The 24,223-nt window shown below is 41.3% G+C and overlaps 1 protein-coding gene across 1 annotated transcript in view; it reads left to right on the top strand.

Annotated features, from left to right (window-relative positions):
- Positions 1–24,223, top strand: part of fndc1 (fibronectin type III domain containing 1) — a 355,166-nt gene that overhangs the window by 259,810 nt on the left and 71,133 nt on the right. The window contains exons 11-14 of the mRNA XM_043696167.1: positions 909–1,018; positions 1,156–1,267; positions 4,749–5,150; positions 9,094–9,174. Of these exons, the coding sequence (XP_043552102.1) occupies positions 909–1,018; positions 1,156–1,267; positions 4,749–5,150; positions 9,094–9,174 (705 nt within the window). The remainder of the gene's footprint in view (positions 1–908; positions 1,019–1,155; positions 1,268–4,748; positions 5,151–9,093; positions 9,175–24,223) is intronic.

Below are 24,223 nucleotides of genomic sequence, written 5' to 3'. Positions count from 1 at the left end.
GGAATTGCAGTGGGGATATGGAGAGTGATTGAGAGTGAAGGAGGAGTGGACCTGAATTTTCCAGAGAGAATGGTCCCTGCAAAGTGCTGACAATGGAAGAGAGGAGGGTATTTGTCCAGGATCCTGCTTGAGGTGGGTAAAATAGTGGTTTATGATCCTTTGGATGTGGATGCTAGTGGGGTTGAAAGTGAGAAATAGGGGAACCTTTCGGTGTTGTGGGAGGGAAGAGAGGGGGTGAGGTTAGAAATGCAGGAAATGGGTCGGATGTATCTGAGGCCGCTCTAAACCACAGTGGTGGGAAATCCTCAATTGTGGAGAAAGGTAGGCGTTTTCGAGGACCCCATTTGAAAAGTGACTTCATCAGAACAGATACAAAGGAGATGGAAAAATTGGAGAATTATTTTATCTTCTATAGAGTTTGGTTGATCAGGGGTAATATCTGATAGATTTTCATGCTAAAGGTAGTCTTCGTCCAAAACAGTCGAGTTGTGGGTTTCAAAACTAAGATTGATGATGTTTTCTTGGGCAAATAAATTGAGGGTTAGAGAACTAAATATTGTAGATGGAGTAATGCTACAGATCAATCATGACCCAATTGTTTTTTTCAAAGAACTGAAAGGCCCAATACTCTTCCTATGTTTCTATTTTTATGTGCAGAATTACCTCAGAAACTGAATTGTCACCACAATTCAAGTAAAGCTGGGAATGGTGGACATTTTCAAACACTATCTGCTATATTCTCAAAACATGTAAAATTAGGTTCAGTTAAATAAACAAGATGTATTTTACATTTTATATAAGATTAAAAATAATTCAATTAACTATTAAGAAACTTTAAACAAGGTCTAAATACAGATTTTAAATGGATATCACTCATTTACAGATTGAAATATTGTATCAAATTGCAGGGAAGTCTGGGAGACCAAATTTAACAGGGAGCAAGGTTTCTCCCAGCAGAGATAGTAATGACAAGGCAACTGGGCGTAGGGTCATCACTGGACCTCAAGACACTAAATGGGTAAAGTATTCCTTGTACAACTGGATTATGAAAATATCAAATGCAATGTCAAAATCAAATCACTTTTAAAAAGCATTTTAATCTGCTCATTGGATGAGGGTTGCTTCTGTGACTTACGAGCTTCTATCTTCAAAAAGATTGTAGATTTTGATCGAGGAGTATTGATGAACCCTGAAGGACAAATCCTCCAGGATACAGATGGAAAACCCCTCCCAATACAACTGGGAGCAGATGGACATACAATACTAGGTTTGTACGATTCTAGTCAAATCTTTTAAGATACATTTGGTTGCATAAAGAAAAGTACTACTTTATCAACATTGGATACTGAATAGATTTCTTTACATGACACTCAAAACAAAATGGTTGCCTATGAATTTTCCTGTGCAGTTAAAGTATTTGATATTTCTATATTGTCAATTGTTTATTATACACTGTTCTGGTTACAATATGATACTTAGCATTGGGAATGTGACTCATAAGCCAGAGACTACGATTAATCCTTCTGAGACATAAATTTAAATCCTGCTACAGCAGCTAGGGAAATTTAAGTTGAATTGATTAATTGAATTAATTAAATAAAATTAAGAATAAAATCTAGTTTCAATGATGGCAACCATAAAGTTACTGATTTCACATTAAAAACCTGCTTCATTAAAAATCTGCTTCATTAACAACCTTTGGGGAAATAACCTTCGCAGAGAGTTGAGAGAGCATGGAATGCATTGCCAGCAACAGTTGTGGAAGCAAGGTCATTGGGGATATTTAAGAGACGGCTGGACATGCATATGGTCACAAAAATTTGAGGGTTCATACATTAGGTTTACCTTACATGAGGATCAATGGTCGGCACAACATCGTGGGCTGAAGGGCCTGTTCTTTGCTGTACTGTTCTATGTTCTGTGTTCTAAATCAGCTAGTCTATATGTGCCTCTTGATCTACAGCAATGTGGTTAGCTCTTAACTACCCTCTGAAATGATCGATCAAGCCATTCCATTGTACCAAACCTGTACAAGAAATTGGAAAACTATTCTGCATCAGATTCGGCACTGGATTTGAAATGTAAGTAAGCAAAGTAGTGTAAGGGAAGTAGAGTAAAGTTAGCAGAATGGAAGTAAGTTTCAGACTAAGAAAGATTTAAGATATGACAGCACAAGCCATTCGAGTGGAATGTGTGGCCTGTAATATGTAGGAAGTCGGGGGTCGTACCAGAGTCACCAATGACTGTATGTGCAGGAAATGCATTGCACTGCAGAAACTTGAGCTCCAAGTTTTAGAGCTTGAATGATGTCTAGTGGTTTGTGGCACATCTGCATGGCTGAGAGTTACATGGATGCCAAGAGTGGTTGCAGTGCAGTTTAAGAGCCTGGAGGGAGGAATGGAATCAGTGACTGCCAGTCAGTTCAATCCAGTTGACAAATCAGTTTTCCATTCTGGAAATTGATGAGAGCACAGATTCTTCAGGTGAGTGCACTCGGGGCCAGATTTGTGGCATCACAAGTAGGTCAGCTGTACAGGAGTGAGGAAAAAGTGATAGGGGATTTACTAGTTTGGGGAACAATCAGGCATTTCTGCGACTGTCAAGGTAGCTCCTGGATGGAATGTTGTGTCTCTGGTGCCAGGGTCCAGAATATCTCAGGACAGCTGCAGGACATTCAGTTGGGAGGGGTTGAACGGCCTGAGGTTGTGATATCAATGATTTCAGGAAGAAGGGGATGTAATGCTGTAATCAGAATTAGGTGCTTAGTAGAAAACTAGTAACCTTCAATGTAGTAATCTCTGGATTACTCTTAGTACTATATGCAAGGAAACGCTGAAAAAGGCAGATGATTGCGTGGCTGAAAAGATCATTGATATAGACAATAGCAAGTTAATAGGTGAAGTCAGAGTTAGCCATTTAGCTTCTCAAGCCTATTCCACCATTTAATAAGATTATAACTGAGTTCTCTTTCCTGACTGCCTCACGTAACCTTTGATTCCTTTCTTCAACAAAATTGTATCAACTCAACTCTGAACATATTCAAAGATGCAGCTTCTACTGATCTCTGCAGAACAAAATCCACAGACTAACAGCCCCAGAGAAACATTTCTCCACACCTCAATTTTAATTGGGAGATGCTTAATTTTTGTTCTGCTCCTAATTCCAGTCAACCTTACAAGGGAAAACATTCAGCACTCCCTCAGGATCTTCTATGTTTCAAATAAGACCCATTTCATTTTCTTAAATTTCAGTGCAGACAGGCCCTTGGTGTTTAGCCGTCTTTTAGTATGTCCTGTCTGCTGAAAGCATAGCCAATCCATCCACCAATTACTGCATCATCAGACCATTATCAGTCAGTGTGATGGAAGGTGTCATCAAACATTACCAATTAACGCTAGCTCAAACTAATCTGCTTGCTGTTGCTGAATTTGGTTTTGCCAATATCATAGACTTACTCCATGCCTCAATAGTGTCTTGAGTTGAAAAGTGTGGTGCTGTAAAAGCGCAGTAGGTCAGGCAGCATCCGAGAAGCAGGGGAATCAACATTTCGGGCATAAGCCCTTCTTCAGGAATGCCCAAAACTCTGGTCTCCAGCATCTGCAGTCCTCACTTCCTTAATAGTGTCTTGGTCAACATGATTAAAAAAACTGAATTCCACAGTTGAGGTGAGAATGATTATCTTGGACTTCAAGATAACATTTGACTGAGTGTGGCATCAAGAAACCCTAATAAAATTCAATCAATGGGAATTGATTCAGGTGGGGGAATGGGTAGAGAATCTCCATTGGATGGAATCATACCTAGCACAAAAGTAATTGGTTGTAGTTATTGGAAGTAAACCATCTCAGGCCAAGGTCATCTCTGCAGGAGTGCCTCACATTAATGTCCTAAACTTAACTGCTTCATCAATAACATTTGTTCCAAAGTAAGGTGAGAAGTAAGGACATACACTGATGATTAGCTATTGTTCAGTATCATTTGCAAATCTTCAGATGATGAAGCACCCTCTGTCTTCATGCAGCAAATCCTGAATAATGTTCAGGATTGGAACGATAGTAGCAAGTAACACTCAAAAGAAACTCATACAAATGCTAGGTAAAAGTTATCTCCAATTTATGAAAATCTAACCATCTCTCACATGAAGTCTAGCAGTGCCATAATCCATAATCAACATCCTAGGGGTAAGAATTGAACAGAAATTTAACTGGATCAGTCATATAAATATTGTGACTTCAAGAGCAGATCAGTAGTTGGGTAGATCTTTTTTAATCAACCTGGTCAGATATGTTACAACACAATCGCAAGATAGGATTTAAATCTGAGCCTCCTGGCTCAGGGTAGTGGATACTACCACTGCACAACAGCCTTATCCAGTACTTGAGTAGATATTATTAATTGACCTTTCAGAAATGTTATTACGTACCTCTGGAGCAGGTGGGTCATGAATCCTGCCCTCTTAGCTCTTGGTAGGAAAACTACCACTGCACAAAAGAGCCCCCATTCAATGTTTGGATAGTTAGTTTCATCAACCTGTGCAGACATGTGATGACACTTGGGAGCAGGTGTGACTTGAGCCCAGGTCTCCTGGCTCAGAGGTCGAAACACTGTCACCATAGCAGAAAAGTCCTTCAGTATTTTGGTAGATATTTTCAATCAACCTGTGCAGGAGCTACTCGAGGAAAAATGAGAAAAAAGGATTTTAAGACTTTGCTCTAAACTGACTAACATTTTTCTGTCCAATTTTAAAGATAAAAAAGGAACTCCAATTCTGAGTCCTGATGGTTTACCTTTGTTTGGACATGGACGAGACAGTAAGCCTTTAGTTGACCCAAAAGGCAAGCCAGTTTTGTCAGTCGGGGGAAAGCCCGTCATTGGATTGATCCATCACTTTAAAACGACAGTTGCGCCTACAACCACAACAATTAAAACCACGGCTGCAACAACCACAACTACCACACCGGAGCCAACTACCACACCGGAGCCAACTACCACACCGGAGCCAACTACTACACCAAAGCCAACTACAACAGAACTAACAACTAAACCTACTACTGTAATTCCTACATATCCCACAGCCAGTTATCTAAGATTGAACGAAGCTGGTTACCCTGTTCTAGGTTCTGCTGATACTGTTGACAGTTTGACTACAGGTAAGAACCACTAGGCATTTCGTTAACCATTATAAATACAATTTTCCAAATTAAGAGCATTTGACAAATTGTTATTTAAGTAAACTTTATGATATTTGTCTCTGATTTGTCCTGACAATGTACATATGTGCCCATGATTTAGTATTGTGTAGAATTCACAAATCCTGTATGCCGCGTTGGAGTCAGTACTTAACTGCAAAGATCACACAAGAAGGTATGGGGCAGATTATATCATGCCCAGCTCACTGCTGTGATATGGATTTTAATAATATGGTGACAGTCAGGGGTAGGGCACCATTTTAGCCGTCAATTGCACTCTACAAACTGTTGGTTATTAAATGTTGGTACTTTAACTTGACTTTGGAATCGGTGATCAAAGACATAACTATGTTGTCTTCAACCAGGATATCACTGTATTTCAGGTGAAGCTTAGAAAGAGCTAATTTGTTTTGTTCTTCTGGATGCAAACCAAATTTTAACTTAAGGGTAATACAGAGATTAATGAGAATACTAAAATTCTGAATTGAACCAACCGAACAGTCAGGTTGACTGTTACAAATGAAAAGACCTAAAAACTCTGTGATCAACAGCAACAGCAAAGTTATCCAACAGGATTTGGATTGTCCTTCACTAGTAGGATTCCAGTGAGGTGCTGGTTTGGGGACACTCATAAATTTAATCATTGCTGCAATCATCCTGTACCCTGCCCCAACCAAAGCAGAAATGGTTGTCACAGTTTTATGTGGAACAGAGAAAGCCTCTTGCATCCAAGGTGCCTTTGTCTCAATTAGTTACCTAAAATGGCTGCTGCCTGTTGAGCCTCACTTTTTCTGTTTCTCCCACCCTAATTTTTCTTGCCCTTACTCCACCATTAAAAGTGCACAGGTGCTCTCTTCCCATTCATGCTGTCTTCAGCCCTGCCCTATCCGAGCCCTTTGTTTGTGCTGGATTCTGAAATGTTGAAGAGTCACAATCCTGGCCCTTGCTTCAACTGTCTTGGAGCATTAACTAGATGTGGGGATGTGAGAAACCCATAGAAATTCTATTATGTCTCACCTCATTCAGAATCCTAAAACAAACGGCTAATATTGCAATCCAAAGACTGGTGTGTCAGTGCATATTCTGCAATGGAAATGCAAAATCTGCCATTTTGGTAAAGACAACTCCTAGAATCCTAGAATCACTGAACCAACAGCTGGGAATAAAACCCAGAAGTCCCCTTTAGCCCTTTGACACTCACTAGACATCTCTACAAATCCCTCTCTTCACTTTCCTATTGACCACCCCAACTCTCCTGATGAATCCTCCCACCCATTCTCCACACCCTCCCAACTCCCCTTTCCTCTCACAATCTGTCTCTTCCACCCACAGGCATCCTCTTCTCTCTCCTACCCACACCCACTGTATCTACTTTTGCCCCTTCACCTAGTAAGTCTATTTCTCCATCAACCACTGGTTTCTGTCTCTACTCATAATCACCATTCTCTCTGGCTCTCCACCACTCCCTCAATCCATCTCTTCCTATTTCTCTGTTTTGTGGTTCAGGCTCAAAGGGCCAAATGACCTACTCCTGCACCTATTTTCTATGTTTCTAATTCTATGTTTTCCTCCTCTCCCATCAACACAACCCACAAAGGCTTGCTTGTGTTCTCTCTTCCCTCTCTCTCTCTGTCTCTCTGTCTGTCTCTTCTGAGGATTTCATTCTCTCTCTCTGCATTTCTCTCACTACAGCACAGTCTATTTTCCTGTATCTTTTATCCAAACTTCTATTTCCTCTCTTTATTACCTTTCTCTGCTTATATCGTCTCCATTTCTCAACCTCAAGTCTTACTCTTTTGATCATACCCAACCCCCCAATTCCCCTACATGCTCTCAGTCTTCCAATCTCTCAGTCCCTCGCTACCGTACATTTTCCTCTTTCATCCTCTTTTATTTTTATCTTCTCTCTCTCTCACTCACAATCCTTCTCTCTCTATCTCCAATTCTTCCCTCCCTCTCTCTCTCTCCTCTCCCTATCCTGCTGCTCCGCCAAACCCTCCCAGTCCATCACTTCCTACCAGGTCATCGCTTCCTTGCAATCTGCCGTGGTCTCCCAGTCCTTAGCTCCCTCCATCCTTTGTTGTGCTCTCCCAGTCCATTGCTCCCTCCATCTGTGTCATGCTGCCCTGGTCTGTTGCTCCCTTCATTCCTGTCGTGCTCTCCTGATTCGTCCCTCACTCTAAACTATTTCCTCTTTCACACTGACTCTCAGTGAGAAAAATTGACGATACAGTGGTCATGATGCACTTAATTCCCTCAAACCAGATCCAGCTACATCACCTCCATAGGTGCTTGCTAAGAATATTCTCCTGAACATAATTAAGAAATTCATCTCCATTTTATCACCTTACGTTATTGTTACAATACTAGAATAATTGAAGATAATTGACAGAAATTGCTTTTTGCAACATTTTAATAATTCAATCAGTAAAACTTATGTTGTTAAAATGTGTAAGTACATTTTATTCTGCTTAGATGCATTGTTGAAATGTTGAACTTAAGTCTGTTTTTCCATAGTAGCAAAGCTTTCCTAACGAGGAGAAAAATGTGCTTTAGTAACACTGTGCTAAAGGCTGATGTACTAAATTAATCCAGCATACTATACAATAATTAGGAAAAATAATATACTGTATTCAGCAATTTTAGTTGTAGATTGTACCTTTTCAATGCAGACTATTTAAACCAAAATGCCCTCTTGGCAATATTGGAATTGATCAGAACACATTGCAATTAGAAATACTTCAACAACAAAACATTTAACAGTGTGTTTCTTCGTGTTCTTGAAATTAAGGTGTTGGAACATAACATGCAGCATCTCCTTAATTGAAAGGATGTTTTAAAATTAATTTGGTTCTTATAAAATCAGTGTTTCCAATGCTGAGTAATCTTCACACATTCAAGCATCAGTCGAGAAATAGTTGCTCTGTTTCCTTCTCCAATTAAATTAATCAAGGGCAAATCCAGAGCTACAGATTGCACTTCATGACCACCACACTCTATGAATGCCACTTTCTCTGATAATAATATGTCACAGAATAAAAAGTCAATTTATAGTATTTTTAAAATTTTGGTTACAAATTAGTTTTCAAATGGTGTGAAAGCAGCATATTATTTCTGCTCAAAAACTCTTTCAATCATTAAAATTAAGTAACTATGTGAATTGTAATTGTTTCCTTATCTGTCTGCAGAGGTAATTAATTGGGAGAAAGTTGAATTTAGATGGGGAAATTGATAGATGCATTAGATTCATAAGAGCCACTGACAACCAACAAAATTTGAATTTCCTTTTAAGATTGAATAAGCACACATAGATATATGGAAACCACAAATGCATAAAGCTAGATTCAAAACAGAAAGTGCTGTCAATATTGGATCAGTTGAGATCAATAAAGAAACAGTTAATGATATAGTGCTGATGAAGGGTCTTCATCCAGAAAGACTACCCAAGGATTTACATTTCCAGCATTTGGCTTTAATTTGAAAAAGAATATATCCTTTCTAAGTGATAAATACTTTCTCACAGAAGAATTTTACAAGAATTTTCATTATCTTTTCCAAAAATGATTTGTTTTCATGTAGATGACCTAGTAAATGAATCAAGTTTTCTTTGTGTATTTAGTTGAATTTAGCTTCACATTAAACTTACAAAGTGACCTAAATCTAAATTCTGACAGCATCTAAATGAAAATCCATTTCCATTATTAAGGTATTTAGCTACTTGTGATTAGTTAATATCATTACTAAAATAATATCCAAAGGAATTGCAATAGAACATTGTACAGCAGTGATAATAATTATCAAGCTGCCTATCATCAGTAGGAAGTGATATTTTACATTGATTTACAGAAATTCAAATTCTCAATTGCATATCATTTTCATTTTATACAATTTTGCTTTTCAATAGAAGAGGCTTCTGGAATGGACTGGGATCTGCTAACCATTCCCGCAGAAGGCGATTCATTGGATTCTTTAGACATTAAAGAAGGTACTGTCTGGTTGTGGTTGCTTCTCTTTCTGCTCTGCATTGTTTAATGTTCTGTACACTCTCTTATAAATGTCTATGAGGTATAGAAACAAAACCACAGAACCATAGAAATGATGGAGCACAGAAGAGGGTCAATTGCCCATCTTGTCCAGGCTGACCCAAAGCCACCTCAGTGTCTTTTCTCATCCCATCTTCTTGCATATGGCCCATTGCCCTGCATCTTACAAGCACGTAAGGTGCAGATCCAGGTACTTGGATGAAATGTTTAAGGTATCAGGGGAAACAGAGTTCTCCTGTCTACTCTATCTCTACCCCTCGCAATTTTATATGCCTCAATCATGTCACCCCGCAGCTTTCTCTGTTCCAAGGAAAACTATCCCAGTCTTTCTAATTGCTCCTCATAACCACAATTCTCAAGCCTCGGCAATATTCTGGTAAATCATCTTTGCAATCTTTCCATTGCAATTATGCCCACACTTTCAATATTCCAGTTGTGGCCTCACCAGTGTCTTATACAGTTTCATAATTATATCCCTATTTTTGTATTCTATACCTCTGCCAAATGCAGGAGAGCATTCCATATGTCTTCTTTACAAGCTTGTCTCCCTATACTGCTACCCTTAGAGATTGTATACTTGCATGCCAAGATCTGTCATTTCATCTATCGCTCGCAGTTTTTTTTTGTATGTTCCTTTTAATAGTTTGACCTTTCTAAAAGCATTAACTCGTACTTACCAAAGTTGAACTACATCTACTTTCCTGCCTGACCATTACACTTTGTTTTCTAATACTAAATCAACTTTGAATCAAAATCAACAGATTGGCTTGTTTCCCTGGGCTTTTACAAAAAGAAGGAAGCATATGTAAGGTATAGAGAGGATAGATCAAATGAATCCTTAGAGTATAAAGGCAGTAGGAGTATACTTAAGAGGGAAATCAGGAGGGCAAGAAGGGGACATAGCTTTGGCAAATAAAATTAAGGAGAATCCAAAGGGTTTTTACAAACACATTAAGGACAAAAGGGTAACTAGGGAAAGAATAGGGCCCCTCAAAGATCAGCAAGGCAGCCTTTGTGTGAAGCCACAGAAACTGGGGGAGGTACTAAATGAATATTTTGTATCAGAATGTACTGTGGAAAAGGACATGGAAGATATAGAACGTAGGGAAATAGATAGTGACATCTTGAAAAATGTTCATATTACAGAATAGGAAGTGCTGGATGTCTTGAAACGTATAAAGGTGGTTAAATCCCCAGGACCTGATCAGGTGTACCCTAGAATTCTGTGGGAAGCTATAGAAATGATTGCTGGGCCTCTTGCTGAGAAATATGTATTATCAATAGTCACAGATGAGGTGCCGGAAGACTGGAGGTTGGCTAACATGGTTCCACTGTTTAAGAAGGGAGGTAAGGACAAGCCAGGGAACTATAGACCAGTGAGCCTGACATTGGTGGTGAGCAAGTTGTTGGAGGGAATCCTGACAGACAGAATGTACACGTATTTAGAAAGACAAGAACTGATTAGGGATAGTCAACATGGCTTTGTGCGTGGGAAATCATGTCTCACAAACTTGATTAAGTTTTTTGAAGAAGTAACAAAGAAGATTGATGAGGACAGAGCGGTAGATGTGATCTATATGGACTTCGGTAAGGCGTTCAACAAGGTAGATACAGAATTGGCTCAATGGTAGAAAACAGAGGGTGGTGGTGGCCTGTGACCGGTGGAGTCCACAACGATCGGTGCTGGGGCCTCTACTTTTCGTCATTTATATAAATGATTTGGTTGCGAGCATAAGAGCTATAGTTAGTAAGTTTGTGGATATAAAAGGCATCTGGATTGGTACATGAATAAGCTTAGAGGGATATGGACCTAATTCTGGCAAATGGGATAAAATTATGGTTGGCATGAACGAGTTAGATCAAAGGGTCTGTTTCCAGACTGTGCATCTCTACACAGAACATGAATCTTTCACCCTCAACGTTCCCTGTATTGTTTCAAACCCCGTTAAAGTAGCCTACTATTTTTGCCCTCTTATTCCTACAGGTAGAAACCTGTCTACTTATGTGTTCTTCTATCTCCCTCCCACTATTGGGGTTCTATTGCATATTCCTAATACCTTGACTGCCTCTTTTTTTTTCCTAAGATCAACCCATAAAGCCTCATTTGTTAACCCATTTAGTGCTTCATTCCTTCTCACAGCTGTGATTTTTTTTAACAACTTACCAACTGTACCCCTCTTTTTGACACCCACTGTGTCATGTCTGAAAGCTCTATATCTAGGGATATTGACCTGCTGATTTTGCCCCTCCTTTAGCCAGGTTTCCATTATAGCAATGACATTCTTCTGCCATGTACTTGTCTATGCCATTAGTTCTTCTGCGTTGTTTATAATATTCCTTGCATTGAAGCATAAGCAGCTCAGCGCTGTCAATTTTCTTTCCTGAATGGTTTTAAATCTTCATTACTTTTGTCTTTGAGTTGCTGACTACATTACTAACTAATGTTCTGCCTCCCATTTCCTGATCTGAATCTGACCCACTAAGCCTACACTTGGTCCCCAACCCCCCACTATACAAGTTTAAAACATCATCAACAGAACTAGCAAAAGCCTCCACGAGGATATGTGTTCTAGCTCTGCCCAGGTGCACTCTGTCAGGCTTGTACATATCCCACCTTCCCCAGAAATGGTCCCAATGCCTTAAGAATCTACACCCCTCCCTGGTATACCGTTTCTCGAGCCATGCATTTATCTGATCTGTCGTCTTATTCCTGTTTTAGCTAACATGTTTCTACCATGTTTAAGGTGAAAGATGAAATGTCTCTTTGATCAATTTAATACTTTCTCAGACTACTTTTAATACTGTATCAAATAGTCAAAGTTGGCATACACCAAATAAATAACGTGCAACTGCGTTAGAATGGTTTGTATAGACTAACTGAAAAACTGCTAGTTGTCAGCAGTCATGAAACCTCTGTGAACTTACTAGTGGCTGCCATTCACCCTTATAATGTCAACTAACTGGCACTTCTCATTTGCGCAAGTCCTTCTGTTTTCTGGTTTGTGTGAATGTTTTCTGCTTCTCTTGGAATTAGCACACAGTAAAATGTGCGAGCTCTACAGAAAAACATGTGTGTCAACCAGAAGGGAATGATGTGTTTCAGATGTAGTTTATCTTGCCAAAAGATCTGTCAGCTCACTTAATGTGTCAACAAATAAGTTTTACTTACAGCATATTGGAATTGAAATCTCAAAGAATCAGTATTGGTGACATGTTTTTAGGTAATCTAAGGCTGTGCAGGGCCAAATCAGGCTCATGTTCACAGGAATCACATTTTGCCCTCAATATATTTCATGGAATATATGCTGCAAGACAGTGATAAGCTAATGAGTTCAAATGTTGAAACTTGAAGTGGATCCAAGCCAGACACTTTATAAGTATAAAACAAAATGGTCAGGGAATATGCAAAATTATAGGTCAGTCGAAACCATTGAATCTAACCAGCTCGCATTTTTCAACATCCAATCTTGTTTATACTGACAGGGGCTTCATTCAAAAAATTAGTTGGAGAAAAGAACATAATTTTCTTACAAAATGTAATCTGTTTCTTCCAAAGTGATCTCTGATGAGGGTCAACATGGAATCTCCAGTGGGTCAGTAGCCACACTGTGTTTCTATGGCCATACGAAAGGTCCCTGGATTAATATCAGGCAGAAACAGGGCTGCACTGCTGCTTCGTTGTCCAGGCAATGTGCATTGTCCACATTTCATAGGGGTGGCACAATGGCTCAGTGGTTAGCACTGCTGCCTCACAGCGCCACATATCCAGGTTCTATTCCACTCTTGGACGACTATTTGCACATTCTCCCTCTGGCTGTGTAGGTTTCCTCCGGGGTGCGCTGGTTTCCTCCCACAGTCCAAAGATGTGCAGATTAAGTGGATGGCCATGCTAAATTGCCCATAGTGTCCAGGGAGGTGCAGGCTAGGTGGACTAGCCATGGCGAATGAAGGCTTATGGGGATAGGGTGGGATGCCTCTTTGGAGTGTCAATGGGAACCTGATGGGCCATCTGGCCTGTTTCCATACTGTAGGGATTCTATTAAACATCCTTTTGTTAAGGCAATGGAATTTTATAAATCCATATTTCACCAAATACGTAACTCCTATCATTAATAATGTTCTCCAATAATTTCTCTAGTACAAGCATAAGGCTGACTGGCCTGTAATTCCTCAGATTATCCGTATTGCCTTTTTAAAAAACAGAACAACGTTGGCTATTCTCCAGTCCTCTGGGACCTCTCCTGTGACCAAAGAGAATACAAAAATTTCAAACAAGACCCCAACAGTGTCCTCACCTGTCTCCCTCAGCATTCTGGGCTAGATCCCATCAGGTCCTGGGGACTTGTTAACCTTCATGTTTTTGAAAACACTCAACACTACCTCAATTTTTATAATGATATGCCTAAGAAATCAACACACCCTCTCAAAACTCACCATTACCATGTCCTCCTCCTCTAAGAATACCGATACGAAGTGTTTGTTAAGGACCTCATGCCCACTTCCTCTTGATCTACCCATAAATTCCCCCATTTTTCTACCTGCCTTTCCCTAGCTACCCCCTTGCTCTTTAAGTGTAAAATTCCTTATGATTTACTTTTGCCAAAGGAAGTTCATTACCCCTTTTAGCCCTCCTAATTCATTGTGCAAGTTTTTCCCTGCTGTCTTTGTATTCTTTGAGAGCCCTGACTGTCTTCAGTTTCCTAAACCTTATATATATATCTCCTTTTTCTTTTGCACAAGCCCACAACTACTCTGTTTCCAAGGTCCCTGAATCTTGTCAGGCTTGTCCTTCATCTTCATGTTTGTGCTGAATTCAAATCAATTGGCCTTTAAAAGATTCCCACAGCCAGATGTGAATTTTGATTAGATTAAATTCCCTACAGAGTGGAAACAGACTTTCGGCCCAACCAATCCACACCGACCCTCCGAAGAGTAACCTACCCAGACCTATTTCCCTCTGGCTAATGCACCTAACACTACGGGCAATTTAGCATGGCCAATTCACATAACCTGCACATCTTTGGACTGTGGGAGGAAACCAAAGCACCCAGAGGAAACCCACGCAGATACAGGGAGAATGTGCAAACTCCACACAGACAGTCACCCGAGGCTGGAATTTATTCTGAGACAACCACCCCACAATCTATATTCCCCAGTTCCTGTCTAATATTGTGGTTGTTAATCTTCCCCCAACTTCATGCTTTCACCTAAGGACCACATTTGTCCTTATTCATAAGTAATTAAAAATGTACAGAATTATGGTCACTGTTCCTGAACTACTCCCCACTGAGACATGGATCACCTGGCTGCGCTTGCTGCCCAATACCAGGTCCAGAATGGATCCCTCCTCATTGGACTATTTACAGATTGTTTCAAGAAGTCTTCCTGGAAGCACATAACAAACCTCCACATTCCCCACCCCCATTCAAGCTCTTAGCACTAAGCGTGTCCTGGTTAACAGAGGGGAAGTTAAAATCACTCACCATAACCATCCTGTTGTTGTTACATATTTACCATAATCTGACCACATATCTGTTCCACTATTGCCTGCTGGCTGTCAGAAAGCCTGTATTAAAATTCCATGGAAGTGATTGCACCCTTCCTATTCCTGAGCTCCATCCACATAGACTCACTGTAAGAACCTTCTGAAATGTCTTCCCTCGGTATAGCTGTGATATTCTTTCTGATCAGTAACACAACTCCCTGTCTCTTTTACATCCCCCTCTATCTCGTCTGAAACATCTAAATCCTAGAATATTATGCTGCCAGTCTTGCCCCCCCCCCCCCAACCAAGTCTCTGTAACAGCTACAGCATCATAGTTATATGTATTAATCCAAACTATAACTTCTTCTGCCTTACCTATCATACTCCTCACATGCCTTACACCCATAGAAACATCCTTGATCTTGGCACCATAATCTGACCACATATCTGTTCCACTATTGCCTGTTGGAGACTCGCCTGCAGCGACAGAAATGCCAATCTGTGCCCCTGACTCTAGAGTCTAATATCGCTACTGCTCTGAGGCTACTACTGATCTGGTTGCTGCTGCTGCTTTACTAGAGAGGGCAACCCTCCAACAGTGCACTTGTTTGGGAGGGGAATGGCCACAGGAGACTCCTGCGCTGCCTGCCCAAGCTTTGTGGTCTTCTGGGTGGTCACCCAACTTTTCTCTATCTGCATAGCCCTTACAGGCGTGTGAGCAGCACGCTAAACATGCTATCCACAACATTCTCAGCCTCATTGATGTACCATTGTCAGTTCATCCACAGCTTCAGGCATTCCTTGTGCCAAACTGGGAGCTGCAGCTCAACACATTGCCTGCATACAAGAAGTGTCCCTCATTTCCCACATATTTCAAGAAGAATATTCCATGTGGCCAAGTTCTCCTGCCATTTCAAACCTTATTAACTACAGACAACAATCCAGAAACTGATTGCACAACCTTGCACAGTAGTCAAAAGACTCAGATCTCTCTGTCGCAACTCTCTGGTCCAACTAGGGAGTCATGGCTGACAGAGAATAGCAAGAGTGTCAGATGTCAAGTTCACTCTGAGAGCTGGCTCTGAAGGAACTGGATCAGTGTCAAGGTACATGTAAATAAAGGGTGACTTGTGATGGGATACCAGCCTCTGTGGAATTATTTCATTGGTGACAAGAGAAAAGCATACTCTTGAAGAAACTCACCTGCAACAGTTGTCTATGAGTTGGGATAAGCATTTCTGGCCTCATGCTGTTATTTGGGAAGCTTGATTCATTTGACCCTGCAGATGAAGACTGCACCCAGTATGTGGAAAGAATTAATTAGTTTCCCCGGGCAGATGACATTGGGGTAGATGAAAAGCAATGAGAAATTCTCCTGACCCAAAGCTTTTTCAATTATTCAGAGCCTGACTTTCCGGAGGCACAAGATCCTTAAATCTTTCAGGAATTGATAGATTTAGTTAAGGAATATTATGACCTCTAATTCTAAGATGCTATCAGTTTTACATGGCAATTTGAGAACTGGGAGAATCCATATTGGGATTTTTGACTCGGTTAAGACAACTGGCAGAGACATGTGACTTTGGTTTGACTCTTAATGAGATGCTGAGAGACTGTTTGATATGTGCAATTAATGATGCAACCATGCAAAAGCATCTACAGTAATAGCTGAAGCCCAACCAGACTCCAAACAGGGACTATAACTGGCTTTATCATTGGAAGCTATGAGGCAATTGGAAGCTATGAGTAGCACGGTATTCCGATGGAAGTGGACATCCTCGCCAGTCCGACTGAGTTTGGGGAACACCACTTATGTGAAGGCAACTGCATTGCCTCACTCAGGACACATCCTGAACAGAGGGATTGTAGGTCAGCTCATAGCAAAACCTCAAAATAAAACCGAGACTTGGCCAAACAGTTAAAATGTTCTTTGGATCCGGCCTGTCAAGCCGTTGTTGTTGCTACCACATATGCAGATATGAGACAGCAAAAGACTCTACTAGACCTAGATTGAGCAAGATCAATCCTAGGCCAGTATCCAGGAGAGTGCACACCCTGGAAAATCCACCTATATCTGGTTTGGAACAGTTAAATTGCTTAAGAAAGTGAAAATCAGAACTAATCAAAATAAATGTCTGATGAAATGGTCACCCAGTTCAAATAAAGGTCAATACTGGCACAGCCATTTCAGTGATTGCAGAAGCATTCTTTAGCAAAATTCGCTCTGAACACCAAGCCTTAAGTTTGTGCAAGACCTCAGCTGGACTGAGAACCTATACCAGGGAACCTTTAGAGTTTAAGAGTACAACTTTGGTTTTGGTCTCTTATGAGAAGTGGCTGGTTCAGTTACCACTGATTGTAGTAAACAGTTTGGACCAAGCTTGTTGTGCTGAAATTGGTTGAGAAAGATTCACCTAGATTGATTCAACATTTTTCAATTAGAAAAATAGCTGTCTTCATTGGCTGGAGTGTACAATACAGGAGCAAAGAAGTCTTATTTCTAAAACATCGAGTATGCCACTCATGGAATACTGTGTGCAGTTCTGGTCACTACTCTAACAGAATGATGAGAAGAGATTCACCAGAATGTTGCCTGGAATGAGAAGTCTCAGTTGTGAGGAGTGAGTGTGCAAAAGAATAATAAATACATAGAATTCCTACAGTGCAGAAACAGGCAATTAGGTCCATTGAGTCTATACTCTCTGAAGAGTATCCCACCCAGACCCTACCCTCAACCCATGCTCATAACCCTGCTTGGGGATTTTACCATGCTGAACCCACTTAATCTGCACATCCCTGTACACTACTGGGTAGTTTTTAGCATGGTCAATCTACCTAATCTGCACATCTTTGGACTGTGGGAGGAAACTGGAGGAAACCCACGCAGACATGGGGAGAATGTGCAAACTCCACACAGATACTCGTCCCTGGTGAGGGAACAGTGCTACGGTAAGGCTGATGTATTTTGCAGCAACCTCCAGCCAGAAGTACCAAATGAATGGTACACCTCAGTCTCCTCAAGTAGTCCCAAGCAGTACAGATTCCAGTCTTCAGCCAATTCGATTCAATCCATGTGATTTCAAGAAATTGTTGAAGGCGCTGGATGTAGCAAAGGCTATGGGCCCCTGACAACATTCTGGCAATGATACTGTAAACTTGTGCTCCAAAATTTGCAGCTACCCTGACTAGCTGTTCTAGTACAGTTACAACACTGGCATCTCAATATTGGAAATTGCTCAGATACGTCCTGTACACAAAAAGTGGTTTGAAGTCCAACCCAGCCAATTACTACCCCATCAGTCACTCAATCATCAATTAAGTGGTATTGATGCACACACCACCCTCTGCATGAAAAAGCCAACCATCTTCAACTGCTTCATTAATGAGCTGATGTTATGTCAGAAGTGGAGATTATGCAAACATTCGTGAACATGTTCAGCACCATTCACGATGACTCAGATACTGAAACAGTCCATGTTCAAATGCAACAAGTTCTGGACGATATCTGGGCTTGGGATGATTTAAAAGTAACATATGCACCACACAAGTGCCAGACAATGCGCAACCCCGATAAAAGGCAATATAATCGTATTGCCCCTTGACAGTCAATGGTGAGGACTGCAGATGCTGGAGATAACAGTTGAGAATGTGGTGCTGGAAAAGCACAGGAGGTCAGGGAGCATCCGAGGAGCAGGAAAATCAAAGTTTTGGGCAATAGCCCTTCATCAGGAACCATTCCTGATGAAGGACTTTTGCCCAAAACGTCGATTTTCCTGCTCCTCGGATGCTCCCTGACCTCCTGTGCTTTTCCAGCACCACACTCTTGCTTCAATGGTATTACCATCACTGAATCCCCCACTATCAATGTCCTTGGGCTTTCATTGACCAGAAACTCAACTAGACTTGTCACGTAAATGCAGTGCCTACAAGAGCAGGAACAGAGCCTATGAATACAGCCAGTAGCTCACCTCCTGCCTCATCGAAGCCTGTCCAAAATCAACAAGGCATGCATTCAGATGTGTGATGGAATGCATTTCTGATGGGTGCAGCACCGTCAACACTCAAGAAGCTTGACACTATCCAGGAGGAAGCAACTCACTTGATTGGTACCTCCTCCATAGCATCTACTCCCTCCATCACTGATGCTCAGTAACAGCAGTGTGTATAATCTACCAGATACACTGCATAAATTAACCAAGGATCCTTAGATAGCACATTTCAAACATACCACAATGTCCATCTAGAAGGGCAAAGCAGATACATGGGAACGTCACCATCTGCAAGCCACTCACATCCTTGGAAATATGTTGGTGTTCTTCACTGTTGCTAGGTCAAAATCCTGGGATTCCCTCTCTGAGAGCATTATGGGTCAACCTACGGTATGTGAACTGTAGCAGTTCAAGAAGGCAGCTCAGCACCATCTTCTCAAGTGTAATTAGAGATGCTCAGTAGGTGCTGCAAGCCAGCAATGCCCATGTTTTATGAGTGAATTCAAAAAAATTGATAGGATCATAGAGAGTCACAAAATTGTACAGCACAGAAACAGACCTTTTGGTCCAACTCGCCCATGCCAACAAGATATCCCAAATTAATCTAGTCCCATTTGCCAACATTTGGTCCATATCCCTCTAAACTCTTCCTATTCATATACCCATCCAGATGCCTTTTAAATGTTGTAATTGTTCCAGCCTCCATCACTTCCTCTGACAGCTTATTCCATACATGAACCATCCTCTGCATGAAAAAGTTGCCCCTTTGGTCCCTTTTAAATCTTTCTCTTCTCAACTTAAAACTACTCCCTCTAGTTTTGGAGTCCCCTGCCCTGGGGGAAAAAATGACCTTGTCTATTCACCCTAGCCAAGCTCCTCATGATTTTATAAACCTCTATAAGAACTAGACCAAATTCTGAGGAATGATGTCAGACAGGTGTTGAAGATGGCATGATGGAGAGCATTTTAGTGACTACTACACCATACATTTTTGCGTTTTGTGTTATGAAGCTATGCACAGTAATCATGAATTGGAAGGCAGGAAGCTAGAATTGGTTTGTGAAAGCAAAAATGATAGGGGTGGAGGAGTGTGTGGTTCCTTTAAGAGGTAAAGTGTTTTTCTAAGATTTATACAGAAAAATGTATCTGTAAGTAGCTGCAGATTACAGACACTTCTGAAATTGAAACATGTATCAATTAGCTGTGTGATTGGAAATCTTAGGCTTGTTTTGATGTTTTGTCAACTAGTTTGAACTAGAATTGAAAAGTGTGATGCTGGAAAAGCACAGCAGATCAGGCAGCATCTGAGGAGCAGGTGAATTAATGTTTCAGGCAAAAGCCCTTCATCAGGAATGTGGGGGTGGTGGTGGTGAAGGGGACTGAGATAAGTAGAAGGATGGAGTGGGGCTCAGGGTAAATGGAGACGATGAGTAGGTAGAGGTGGTGGGTGATAGTCATAGCTTAGAGGGGAGGGTGGAGTGGATATGTGGGAAGGAAGATGGACAGGTAGGACAGTTCAAGAGGGTGGTGCCGAGTTGGAGGGTTGGTCCTGGGATGAGGCGGGCGTGACGGGAAATGAGAAAACTGGTGAAGTCAATGTTAATGTCATGTGGTTGGAAGATCCCAAGGCAGAAGATGAGACATTCTTCCTCCAGGTTTCAAGTGGCATTACAACGCATTATTCTCCACCATTTCTGCTACTTACAATCAGACCCCACCACCAGAGATATATTTCCCTCCCATTCCCTGTCAGCATTCCGCAGAGACCACTCCCTCCATAATTTCCTCATTAGCTCTACATGCCCCTCCACCCCTCCCACACCAACCCACCCTCCACTCCTGACACCTTCTCTTGCTACCACAAGAGGTGTAAAATCTGTGCCCACACCTCCCCCCTCACCTCTGTCAAAGGCCCCAAAGGATCCTTCCACATCTGGCAGAGATTTTCCTGCACATTCAAACACCTGTCTACTGTGTCCATTGCTCTCGATGTGGACTCCTGTACATTGGGGAGACAGGATGCCAACTCACGGAACGTTTCAGAGAACATCTCTGGAGGACACGCACCAAACAACCTCGCTGTCCTATGGCCGACCACTTCAACTGCCCCTCCCACTCCACCCAGAACATGTTAGTCCTGGACCTCCTTTACTGCCAAATCTAAGCCACCCGACACCTGGAGGAAGGACGTCTGACCTGCTGTGCTTTTCCAGCGCCACAATGTTTGACTCTGATCTCCAGCATCTGCTGTCCTCACTTTCTCCAACTAGCTTAAATCAGTCAATTAATTTAAACCAAATGCTTATAGACTGAAAGCCAATTAAATTTAAATCAGATGGTTTTGACAACCTTGGACCAATGTACAAAAATTGATTTGTCATCCAAGGTATATAAGGAGAGGGTTTTTGAAAATCGGGTCAGAGGGAACTGCCATCTGAGAAATAAACATCTAGCTCTTACAAATTATCTCTAAACTCTTTAAGAAAGCACCATCTATCCATGAAGGCACTTCTAGCTAAGAATCCTCAGAGAAGAAGTCACAGAGAAAACACTCCTGACAGTAGGATCAGCAGAAGAAAGCTGTTTGTGACTTGAGAACAGCAGAAGAAAGGCTTTTCTGACTAGAGACAGCAGTGAAGGCAGAGCATTCCAGAAGGCACATTCTGTATAGACTTTGAGAGACTAAGTTTTAATTTATTTTTTATTATTACTTGGGTTTATATAAGCGGAGCTTGTGTTAATTGGAACAGCATCCCAGTAGAATTTGGTCCGGTCAGGGAACAGTTAGCAGTTAGGGGGGAATTGTTCAGTTTGCTAGTAATTCAGTTAATTTGTTCACTGTTAGGGTTAAATCAATAAATTGTTACTTGTTGCTTATAAAGTGAAGATCATGGATTTTCTTTCACCTAACCACACTTTTAATAGATTATAAAGGCAAGGCAAGCTTCTCTGGGTATGTCGGTTTTAATTATCATAGGGGTTCGACCTTTCCTGTTTATAACATATCGAAAAAGAGAAAGATGGCCAACAAAAAAGTGTTTTAGATTGGGGGAAGGCAGATTTTAGTAAAATAGGGTGGGATTTAGCAACAGTTACTGGAGGGTGTATCTTCAGAACAACGGGAGACAATCAAAACAGTACTGGGGAGAGTACAGGCCCAATATATTCCCTTTCAGGTGAAATGTAAGAGCAACAAGCCCAGAGAACTTGGGATGTCCAAAATATTCAGGACTGGACAAAAAGGAAAAGGAAAATATACCAGACGCATACGCAACAAATCAATGGAGGCCCTAGCGAAGTATTGAAAATACTGAGAGGATCTAAATTAGGCAGTTAGGAGAACAAAGAGAACATGTGGGAAAATATTGGCAGGCAAGATTAGAGAGATGAAAATGTGTTGCTGGAAAAGCGCAGCAGGTCAGGCAGCATCCAAGGAGCAGGAGAATCGACATTTCAGGCATGAGCCCTTCTTCAGGAAAGATTAGAGAGATGTCTAACATATTCTAGAAGTATATCAAGAGGAAAGAGGTAGGGCTCAATTGGAGAAGAAGTCAGAGGAGGAGGACATTTGGAGAGTATTAAAGTTCACATCTGTCTTTACTCAGGTGAAGGAGGATGTAGGTACAGAATTTGAAAAGGCGATGTGAGGTTCGTGAGGAGTTTGATATAGAGAGTGAGGAGGTATTGGAAGTTTCGCAGATTTAATAGTCGAAAAATCTCAAGATCCAGATGCGATCTATCCCTGGCTACTGTGGGAGATGAGGAAGGAAATCATAGGGCTGCTGACACTAATTTTTAATTCTTCTCCAGCCACAGGGAAGTTGCCAGAGGACTGGAGGACAGCTAATATGGTTCCACTTTACAAGAAGAGAGATAGAGATAGACCAGGGAACTACATAGCAATGAATCTCTCATCATTGGTAGGGAATCTTTTGGAGAAAATTCTGAAGGAGAAAATTAGAGAGGCAAGGTTTGACAAATGATAGCATTACTAAGGTAATGCCAAACAAATCTGTTTGAATTCTTCAGGAGTTGACCAAGTGTGGAGGTGAAGGAATTGCAGTTGATGTAGTTTATATGCATTTCAGTAAGGTCTTCAATGAGTGGAAGACTGACAAAGAAGGTAAAAGCACCTGGGGTCCAGAGTAACTTGGGAAGTTGGATTCAAAATTGGCTCAATGACAAGAAACAGAGGGTGGTGGCAGAAAGTTGTTTGTGTGACTGGGGGCCTGTGTCCAGTGGTTCAGAGTTAGGTCCTTTGTTATTTGTGATATACAGAAACAATGTCAATGAGAATGTAGAGGTGATGATAGTAAGTTTGTGAATGATATGAAGATTGGCTACGTCATTGACAATGAGGAAGAAGGAAGTTATAGAAGGATATGTACAGATTGGTCAGATGGGCAGATCAGTTAACATGATTTAAGGTAAATTTAAAGTAAATATGAGGTTGAAGAAACAGGACAAGGCAATGCAATTACAGGACACTAGGAAGCTCAGAAGAACAAGAGGGTTTTTATGTTTCTTATCCACCAATTCATGATGGCAGTGGAACAGGTTAACAGAGTTGTTAAGGCATACAAGATTTCTGTCTTTATCAGTCAAGGCATTGATTATAAAAGCAAAGAGATTATATTGGATCTGGACAAGACTTTGGTTGGGCCACAGCTGGAAAAGTGTGTGCAGTTCTGTTCTCCACACTACAGGAAGGATGTGATTGCACTGGACAGGGTGCAGAGGAGATCAAGAGGATGTTGTGTGGATGGAACATCTTGGCTATGAAGAGAGGCTAGATAAGCTCAGATGATTTCTTTGGAGCAGAGAAATTTGAGGGAGGATCTGATAGAGGTGTATAAGATTATTAGGGGCACATACAGAAAGTTACAAGGTGGATAGAAAGTTGCTGTTGACAGTGTGTTGCTGGGAAAGCACAGCAGGTCAGGCAGCATCTGACGAGCAAGAAAGTTGACATTTTGGGCACAAGCTCTTCATGAGGGTTTCCTGATGAAGGCATTATGCCTGAAATGTTGACTCTCTTGCTCCTTGGATGCTGCCTGACCTGCTGTGCTTTCCCAGCTACACACTCTCGATCTGATCTCAGCATCTGCAGTCCTCACTTTCTCGTCCTGGATAGAAAGTTGCTATCCGCATTAGTCAAAGGGACAATAATAATGTGGCCGCTTTTAAGGTGAAAGACAGAATGTTCAGAGAGGACTTGACGAAAAGTTTTTTCAACTAGAAGGGGGTAGAGGTCTGGAGTGGGTTGGGAGCGGAGCGGGTGCGGGGGGAGTTGAGTAAAGTACCTCCCAACCTAAAATTTAATTGGATGAGCAATGGAAGTATCATAACACTGAAGGTAAAAAAATGACTGCAGATTCTGGAAACCAGATTCTAGATTAATGGTGCTGGAAGAGCACAGCAGTTCAGGCAGCATCCGAGGAACAGTAAAATCGACGTTTCTGGCAAAAGCCCTTCATCAGGAATAAAGGCAGTGAGCCTGGAGCGTGGAGAGATAAG

This window comes from Chiloscyllium plagiosum, chromosome 9 (assembly GCF_004010195.1).
Source record: "Chiloscyllium plagiosum isolate BGI_BamShark_2017 chromosome 9, ASM401019v2, whole genome shotgun sequence".
NCBI lineage: Eukaryota > Metazoa > Chordata > Chondrichthyes > Orectolobiformes > Hemiscylliidae > Chiloscyllium > Chiloscyllium plagiosum.
This window is presented reverse-complemented; position numbering and strand designations above follow the sequence as displayed.